Source organism: Diceros bicornis, chromosome 17, assembly GCF_020826845.1.
Source record: "Diceros bicornis minor isolate mBicDic1 chromosome 17, mDicBic1.mat.cur, whole genome shotgun sequence".
In the NCBI taxonomy this organism is placed as follows: domain Eukaryota; kingdom Metazoa; phylum Chordata; class Mammalia; order Perissodactyla; family Rhinocerotidae; genus Diceros; species Diceros bicornis.
In genome coordinates, this window is record NC_080756.1 from 51,834,208 (window position 1) to 51,844,270 (window position 10,063).

The 10,063-nt window shown below is 35.7% G+C and overlaps 1 protein-coding gene across 1 annotated transcript; it reads right to left on the minus strand.

Moving 5' to 3' along the window:
- Positions 1-356: 356 nt before the first annotated feature.
- KLRD1 (killer cell lectin like receptor D1) lies at positions 357-6,501 on the minus strand. Its single transcript, XM_058558810.1, has 6 exons — positions 6,263-6,501; positions 4,862-4,954; positions 4,654-4,716; positions 2,970-3,121; positions 2,023-2,126; positions 357-883 (listed from the first exon to the last, which is right to left on the minus strand). Exons 1-6 carry the CDS (start codon positions 6,267-6,269, stop codon positions 763-765), a joined length of 540 nt encoding a protein of 179 aa, XP_058414793.1. The 5' UTR covers positions 6,270-6,501; the 3' UTR covers positions 357-762.
- Positions 6,502-10,063: the final 3,562 nt, after the last annotated feature.

Here is a 10,063-nt window from a genome sequence, read left to right on the forward strand (position 1 = left end):
AAGATCTTCAATGAACATGTAAATGACTTTTTTACTGACGGGTACACATAAAGCAAGAAAGATCTGTGGAGTTAAGTAAAGAAATAAGAATTGTGAATTTCTGTGATCAGGGCTTGGATTTCATTTACCCTTACAAAATCTGAAAGCAATCACACGGGAACCATATATTTGGCCAAAGACTTCCAATTGTTCCACAGAACTCAGCAGCATTGAGAGACAACACACAAATATGTTCCCCTCTGAAGCCAGGTAAGGAAACTGTCATATGGCACTTTCGACTCCAAATAAAACATATAGATACATAGATATCCAGAAAAAACTTAGAAAGAGCATTAAAATTATTTTTACTTCCAGAAAAGCGAGATGAGACGGGACTTCGCAATTTAGTATGCCATACAAAAGACTGAAATGATGTTGATACATATTATTTAGTGTGAAGTAAGTTTTATTTAAATTTATGCAGAAATAATTTACAAGAATATATGCATATAACTGTATTCAATTTGACACCGAACATATTCATTAAATCAAAATATTCATGAAATACTTTATCTTGACACTTTATAATTTCAAGTGTCGGTGCACAAATTTCATCAATTTTAAAACAGGTGGTTTCAAATAAATAAACAGTGTATGCTATGACACAATTTGAAACATTTTACAGATGCCAGCGGTAGATAATTAGTAGCCATATAAGAGGAACAGTACCATTCTAAGTAATGCTGGATCTTCATTGACGACCCCTTTTGCTCCAAGAAGCACCTAAGTAGGCCGTTGCTTACAGATATAACGATTTGTGCTGTGGCAGTTTTCATCTAAGACACTTTTGCTTGGGCTATACATTATACATTTCCTTGGATTTGCCGTTAGAGAGAATTGAAATCTGTAATGAAAAAGAAAATGTTAACATATGGGAAAAAGAAATGAGAATGTTCAAGGAGGATGTTTTTTGTTAAAATGATAGAACTTTTAAAAGCACTTGAATGAGAAATTACCATATTGAGTCATTACATTTTTTTTCATTCAGTAGCCATAGTTTTCACAATTTCAGAGTACAGTGTTACAAAAACTCAGTTATTTCCTCAATAATCAATAGGACTGAGGCCAGGGATTTTTGTTTTTGTTTTTGCTGTTATTATTAATGGTTTTGATATATGATATCGTTTACTTCAGTTTTGTTTAAAGATACACTGTCTAATTTAGTCTAGGAAAACAAATCAGAACACAAAATTTGTCATTGTATGATGCTGCAAATGTCATGTTTTTCAACTGAAATGAGATTCAAAAGTTACAAATATACAGAAAATAACCCAGAGTGTCTGAAACATAGGAGGATACTGGGAATATTGTGCTCCACCAGAATAAAGAAAATAATGGGGGCCAGCCCCGTGGTTTAGTGGTGAAGTGCATGCGCTCCACTACTGGCGGCCCAGGTTCGGATCCCGGACACGCACTGAGGCACTGCTTGTCTGGCCCTGCTGAGGTGGCGCCCCACATACAGCAACTAGAAGGATGTGCAGCTATGACATACAACTATCTGCTGGGGCTTTGGGGGGGAAAAAAAAAGGAGGAAGATTGGCAATAGATATTAGCTCAGAGCCGGTCTTCCTCAGCAAAAAGAGGAGGACTGGCAGATGTTAGCTCAGGGCTGATCTTCCTCACAAAAAAAAAAAAAAGAAAAAAAGAAAATAATGGATATACGGTTTTGCATGGACAGCTTTTGTGTATGTGAGCATCTGTACATGCACATACACATCCAAGTGTTTGTACCAAGGCAGAAAAAAAAATACATCAAAGGTCTTCTACGGTCACAAGTACACTAACTTCATGTCACTTGAGCTTCAGCTTGGATGTCCAAGATGGAGCTAAAATTGTTATTCTGTCGTATCTATTCTCTTTTCTGTATTTTCATGCCCTAGACAGGTTATCTTAGCTACAGAGTTCCTTGATGTTACATTCTCCGGTGAGATCTAAGGATAAACGCAAAAACAACAGAAAAGGCCTCGACTGCCAGACACTTACAGATCCTGGGAGAGAACAGAGCCATCCTCCCACAACCAGGCACCATGTTCTTCACTGTAAGAGAGTCCAATCCAGTAAAAACTTTTACTGGAGTTCATAAAACGCTGCTTAGAAACAGAGACAAATGTATTAACTTAATTTGATTCTACTCTGGGAATAATGTACTTTGAAGAAATTCAGTATCCAGTGTCAGTTTAAGCTTTTTAATTACACATACTAAAATCATTTTTAACTTCTAATTTAGGAGGTATTGTCACATGCCTCATATTTCTCATTTACCAGGGCCATTCATCTACGGAGAAAAATATACCACAAAATCTCACGTCTTGAAGGAATGAAAAACGTTATAAAGAGAATTAGAGTTTCCATGAAACACTTCTTTACAGAGAATCAAGAGTCAAATTTCATTCCAAATCAATGGTACCTTGAGGGACAAATCTCATGGGTGTGGCCTACTCAACCCGTATTCAGCACAGGTTCTGCACGCAGCTAGAGAAATTTTTCACTTCTTAAGATTTGGGTAATTTTTATGATCATACTTTTCATATTCATTCCACAGTATATTCAAGAATGACAACAAAAGCTATATAATTATAAAAGAAATTATCAATTCAATTAAAGAACAAAAATTTACAAAGTTGTTTACTTGGTTCTTTGAATAAAAATAATGACCTATTATTTCTTTTTCGAATTCTCTCTAAAAAGTTTCTTGTACTTTATTGGGCATCTATCTTGATTTTTATCCCTACAGTAACGTCAATCTTTGAGAAATTTTATGTAGGTTTTATAATGACTATTTCAAGTATAGGAGATTAGTAAGTCATGAGCTCAAATATAACCATCCATTTACTCTCTGATTAAAGACTTGAATCAAAGTGTTCAGCTAACTTAGATAATATATTTTCCTAGGTCAAAGAAAATGTAGGAAATTAGAATCAAATACATGCCAATTCATCTGCATTTTGCATCTGAAGTAGACTGGAATTCTGAGAAACACAGAAATCCTTACTGTCTGCCCAAGTTTTTAATTCATTAGACACGAAGTAACAGTTGCATTGATACCCAATCCACCTTTCTGGGCAAGAACAGCAGCCAGAGCCTAAGAGAAAAAAATAAAACGTGATTGATGACTTTGATGGGAGATTCGTATTTTTTCAGTGCTATTTACTCATTCAAAAATCATTTATTTGTTCATTTTTCTACAAATATTCTTTGACATTGTACTAGCTACGCCACAGTTCAGGGGATATTAACGTGAAAGAGTCAGACATGACCTTTTTTCCTCATGGAAATTATATTCTAGAGATAGCGTCAAAATTAAATAATTTCCAATCATTTATTAATTATATTTAATACTAATTTGGGCAATTATACACAAGAAATTCAGTATGTTAAAACAGCATGTAGTACAGTGTAGCATGGGGGGTGGTTAGAAGGGCCTTTTTTGAGGAAGTGACCCAAAGTTGAGCTCTGCTGTGTAAATAGGAGTAAACTAAATGAAAGAGATATTTAAAGGAGGAAAATATTTTAGAATATTTTCTGAGTCAGAAAAAAATGATACATTGGGAGAATTCTGATATACGTTTTGAGTATTTTATTTTCAAAATGAAGATAAAACAATTAGCTTACAGTCTAATCATAGAGTTTACCAGTGATAGTGTCTTGAACATTTATTGTCCTCAGTGATAAAAGTTGTGACACTTGAGAGGCACTCAGATCTTTACTAAATGAATGGTGCTGAAGTTGTAGAGTGAATGGTGGTTTCCAGGGGCTGGGGGATAGGAGAAATGGGGAGAGATTGGTCAAAGGGTACAAACTTCCAGTTAGAAGATGAGTAAGTTCTGAGGCTCTAATGCATAGCCTTGTGATTATAGTTAACAATACTGTAGTATATACTTGTAACTTGCTAAAAGAGTAGATCTTAACTGTTCTTACCACAAAGAAATTGTAATTACGTGATGTGATGTGTTAGCTAATACTATAGTGATAATAATATTACAATATATAAATGTATCAAATCAGCATGTTGTACACCTTAAACTTATACAATGTTCTATATCAATTACATTTCAATAAAGCTGGAAAAAATGTTAAGAGAAAAAAGCTATAAATGAAGTTCTATATGATCACAGAAGATGGTGAGACAACTTGGAGATTATTTGGAAAAAATACATTAAAAAAATTGGACTTTGAGATGGCTTTCACTGGATAAGCAGGGTTTAGACTTGCTGAAACCTGAGCACTATATTCTGAGCCGTGGAAGAAGCAGAAGCAAAGATAAAGAGATAAAAGTATGCGCTATGAGCAAACACAGACAGGTAATTAGGATTAGCTGTAATATTTACTGTAATTTAGTTTTGATTTGTTACTTAAACATGAGCTCTCATATAGGAAAAAATATGTCATTTCAGGCTAATACTTTCCTTATTACTTAAATATATAAATGATGTGCATTCAATTTAATTTAATAATTTATACACTCGAGAAAAATCAAATGAGACTATCTTACAATTGGTAGGTAAACTTATATTACTAAGTGTAATACTCCATCATGCTTCTGTGTGAGGAAAACAAGAAACTATCTATTTCATCCTCTGCCAACACTAAGGTTTTCCAAATTATGGGACCTACCTTGCTGGAGTTCTGTGTCCAGTTCAGGAGAGACTGTTGACTGAATACTTTGTTGAGTAAATGCTGTAAGAAATGATTAGAAATTTACTTAATTAGATACAGGTTTATGAAACAACAAACTATTATACATTAGGAAAATCAAACCTTTATTATTAAATGGTTTCATCACAGTTTAGATCTTTAAATGGACTTGTCTAGAAACACTTACAATTTTTCAACAAAATTCCCAAAGTAGCCATCAACAAAATGCACATTACTCCTAAGATCCCAGAAATCAACCTCCACGGAGTGGTCTGAAATGCTGTGGAGAAAGAGAGGTAGGGTATTGACTTAAAGAACAAACACAGGAGCTGAAGTTCTTAAAAGCAGAAACCAGTGAGAGAATCCAAAAAGTTCATTGGTTTGATAACCCAATCATCTTGCCAATAAAACATTGGAAAATGAAGACATTCCATTAAGAACTCAACCCAATTCCAAAATTCTTATTTGATGTATTTTATTCTTCAGTGAGATTATCCATGCCTTTATTTCTTTACCAGCTCTGTCTCAATAAAGTAGATTTACTATTTATTTTTTTAATTTGGTGAAGAAACTTGGAGATCTGGAGCAAGTAGAGATCAACAGGCACGTTGTCGTGTTTTATGGGCTTACATAACAGACACTTACTTTTATTTTCCCAGCAAAAATCACAAGACAGATAGGATGATTCCTGTTAGGTAGATGAGAAAACTTACGATTCATAAATAAAGTTATTTTCTCAAGGTACCAAAGCTACTAAGTATCCAAGTCAGAAATCAAATGAAAGTTTGCCTAGGCCCAGAGTCCTTCATTTAAGATATCCCATCATCGTCACAATAATACTACTTGGGAGTATGCTCTTCTGCTGACCTCAATGCATTCGCTGCTCTGAGAAATGTTAGGCTGCTCACAGTTTTGTAGAGGTTTCACAGGGAAGAGCAGACATAGGAGCACTCTGGACCTGGTGTGATGAGAGGTTCCCCAAAGCGATGTATGGGTAATACCTTGAGAAGCTGTGTTCATTTCACATTACATTGAATTATGATACGTAAGCAGCTATTTTTTACAAGAACAATACATTTTCTCATACCCAAAATTGTTTATAGACATTTCCCCTAAAACAATTTAACATTGGGAGATTCTGCATTAATATCAGCACACTCCCAAAAAGCATTGTCATTAACGACAGTACAGTGTGTCAAATGTTAATTTGGGTGGCTTTTAGATATCACAATACAAATTTTTAAAAAATACTTTTAAACATTGTGTCATTAATATTTGGCCTTCTGTATTTCTATGCTAGAATTGTGTTACTCATAATTTAACCTGGTAAATTCGGTTCTCAATCAGAATTTAGAGGTATTCCTGTCAGAAGCTACCCTTAAACCTATTGGAAAAGCTTGGCAAAATCATTTCTAAGTGACAAAATGAAGATGCAGAAAAATAAAATTAAGTGGAAAGTGCTGATACATGGGAAGCCTAAATGTGTCCACTTTTTCCTTAAAGCACTGCCCTGAAATTAACCATATCCATGAGATAACTTTTCTGGTTATTTTTACTTTTTTAATTTTATGACTAGGGTCTGACATACCTGCCATGAGAAATGATGTCCCAGTATCGATGCAGGTGAGACACGATGTATGTTTCTTCAAGAAGGGTGTTGGATCGTGGAGTCGAGCTGGAGGCTAAGGAATCTGCAAGTTGCCTATGAAGAAATTTAAAAGAAAAATTGTGTATTTAAATGATGTTCTTGAATCACCTATCGGTGTGACAAGGATGTGGAGTATAAACAAGAAACAGCTTCTAAAATGTTCCGGGAACCACAATACAGGAAATTCTCACTGTGCTTATGTAATGAGAACCCTTTGACTACCATAAAAGAAAGTGAGAGGGTGGTTTTTTTAATGTTTGAACATCAAAATTATCTTTAAAAATTATTTGGAAAACAGGGAAAAAGACGGGCAAACCAAAGGTAAATTTACTTAGTATATTAAAATTCCACACAGACTTTCCCTCTGTTTTTGTAATTTACCTCGTGTTAAACATAGATTAAAGCGCTTGGCATATGTCAGCAAATTTATTCCCGAAAATGGCTTAATAATGAAGATACATAAATATATTTATTTTGCCAATGAGAAAACTAAGGCAGAGCCAAGTACTTGACTGAGGTCACTAAGTTTGAAATCCAGGCATTTTTTCTGCAGAGCACACATGCAATATATTTCAAATCAAGCCTCTCTCTCTGTGTCTATATGCTGTGTTGATTTTGTTTCTCTTCTTTAGCACAGAATGGTTGGTATTTCATCTCTCATTCTTTGCTTCTGATCCCTGCCTCATTAACCCAGCTACGGAAGGGAAAGCTCAAAATGGTAGAACCAGAGGGACTTCCCATTATTGTTCCATGTACACACACACACACACACACACACACACACACACACACACGCATGCACATCTGTGCTCTACACCGCCTCAGCTGGTCAAAGCCCACACTTCAGTGCCTCATTCACATTAGCCTTAAAAGCTTCTTTCAACGCTTGACTCTCCAACGTTCTGTTCCCTTCAAGTCCTTTGAACATGACCACAGCTGCTCTATTATCCTTATCTTTACAAACATATTATTATAATTTTTACTATAATATACTTATAGTTCAATTGACACAATTTTGTCCTCAGAAGAGTAACCTTATTAGTGGGAATTTCAAATGTGGGACAGATAGGCAGAATAAGAATCTTGAGAGTAGGCACCTTGACCTACAATTATCAGGAAATACAATCTACCATTCATCCATATCCAACAGCAGACTCCCAAATAAGTTTTCTGTTGTTTATATTATTTAAGCATAATAATAATACCATAGATGAAATTTTTGTAAAAGACTGGCTTTTCAACCAAAAAAAGAAGAAAAACAAAAACTGTGATTTAATTTCTTAGTTTCCATGACGTTAAAAGTTTTCCATCTTTTTAACTTACACTGTGTGCATAGATCAGCTTTCCCTGAACCAGCAATATTGCTAAAATTTAAATCCTTACTGGAGAATGTAAACATGAAAAATTTTTTTCAGTTTTAGTGTTGGACAAAGCAGAACTAGAAAAAACTGCCTAATTTCGCTCATTTTTTGCCCCCTGTAAAATTGTCTTAACTAAGTAGGAGTTTAAGATTTTGCTTTCAGCTTTAGCTTTGAGATAATGCAAATTTGTGACAAAATATAGCAAAGATTATTACGACACTTCCAACACTACCAGCACCACCTTCATTTGGAAGTTATTCTAAGTTTTCAGAACCATGCTTTGTGAGACTTACATCCATCACTGTCTGTTTGTTTTTCATCTTAGTTTTCCATCAAAGATGTGTTCAATCCAAGTGCTCTAGGCTCAAGTCACAAATAAAATAGCAATACACATGCACACAATCACACACACGATACATATATATGTATATGTGTGTGTGTATATATATATATAAATATATATATATATTTAACTCCTCTCTTTAATTCTTGCTGAACTGCCAACCCTGGCTGATTCTTTGATTCCTTTTTGTACATAGTCAGTTGCATTGTTTTGTGCCAGGGTCTCTAACACTTACCTCCACGTGAAGCAGAGGTTATCATTGCCCCATCCATATCCCTCAAAATATTTGGTAAACTCTGACCAATCAGTATCTGCAACTCTGTGTCTGCAGACTTTTTCCTCCTAGAATTGCTGAAAGCCTTGCTGCTATCACAGGCGGCAGTTCAGAAGTGCTGAGGAATTCTTATGTGGATGGACATCAAACAACTAATCTCAGGATTTGGTGTAGTCCAGCAACCTCAGCCCTAAGGTGAGGCAATTCTGAACATCATGTTTTGCCCTGTTTCCCACAATCACTCAGTGTTAAGCTCCAGTCTCCTCCTCTAGCAGCTAGATTAAGGTGATGGCCTTTATTGTGTTCTGCCTTTCCTGTATTAACATTCCCTTACCTACCTTTGTTCCATGCACAGCCCAAATAAACTCTGTACTCAAAACCTTTTTCAGAGTCTGCTGCAGAGAGAACTCAGAGTGAAATTCCACTGAAATCTTCAGCTGTACTTATATAAGTTTGTTTTTGAGAAGTTAGTTATCCTTCCAGAAGATGCACCTCTTTTTGTAGGATCTGCTCTCCTCTAGTCTCCTCACTGCAGGCAACCACACTTTTTCTCCTCTGTAATTTACTACTGCCCTCCTTCAAAGCAAGTGGTGACTCCAATGACTAAAAAATCATTCTAACCTAAACAGGGAGCCTGGCAAAAGAAACTAATGCCCACTTAAGGTATAAACAATAAAGTCTTTCCCCTGCCTAGAAATTTATAACTAAAATGTTGCAGGACGTAGTAATAGTACACATTCCGATAGCCCCAAATGGGAAATTTATTTTGATCTCACTGTTTGGAAAATGTGTGCAATCTCTGAATGGAAAGAAAATTGCTAGCAACAGACAGCAAATTATTCTCCTTGTAAGGGGGAGGGAGGACCTCTTGAGAAAGAAAAAAAGGATTCTGACTTGGTAAAGCTTCCTTGTAAACAGGCTAATGACAAACCCACTACCAAACACTTGTGGGTTTTGTTTCTCAAAATCTGTATCTATGAAATGTTTTTAACAAGATGTTTTAGATTGTCTAAACTTGTTTATGGTCAAAACAAAAGACAAAAGATAGAACTGGAATCTATGGGTTTATGAAGCATGGCTTCTTGGAAAATATCACATAAACTATATACCCATCTGAGTATAAAATGAAGATCCGTCATGACCAAAGCATCTCCTTTTGTGTATGTGATGGAGCCACCAGCGTCACTTAGAGATCTCACATGTTAGTCTGTTAGTCTGGACCACAGTGTATACTAAGGGGGAGAGAAAAGACCTGGGGAGCTTCATTGGCAGGGCTGGACTTCTCACCACTTTGTCTGGACCTCACAATTATTATATCATTGAAATTCCTAGTAAAGCTAGATACTGGGTAAAATCTCTGATAATGCTTGTGAGTCTGATTTAACAATCCAATCCTTTGGGTTACCTTCTTGAGAAATTGGTCCATATAGATAATTGTCCATATAGATAATGAGAAATATGCATACTATTATATGTATATAATCAAACACCCTCTGCCACTTGGAGCAGAGTTATCATTGCCTCTCTCATGTCCCTAGGAACTTTTGTTGTACCTAAGCAGATTGCTGCATCTCTGTGCCTAGAGCCTTCTTCTTCCCCTAGATCTGCTGACAGCTTTGCTGCCCTCACCCCAATGATCTCAGGATTTGATATATAAAGATCCCAGCTCCTTTTGCTTCTCTAACATGCAGGGACCATTTGGGGATATATGTTTGAAAAAAGGAATATGTGGAAAAGATGTTCCCCATCCCCAAGACTAAGAA

What these genes read in the sequence shown, in the direction of transcription:
- KLRD1 (XM_058558810.1), bottom strand. An exon ending in GGGAATTTTGTTGAAAAATT is followed by an intron (nt 4,717 to 4,861) that starts GTAAGTGTTTCT and finishes CATTTCTTACAG; the next exon opens with CATTTACTCAACAAAGTATT. An exon ending in TCTGTTCTCTCCCAGGATCT is followed by an intron (nt 884 to 2,022) that starts GTAAGTGTCTGG and finishes TTTTCATTACAG; the next exon opens with ATTTCAATTCTCTCTAACGG.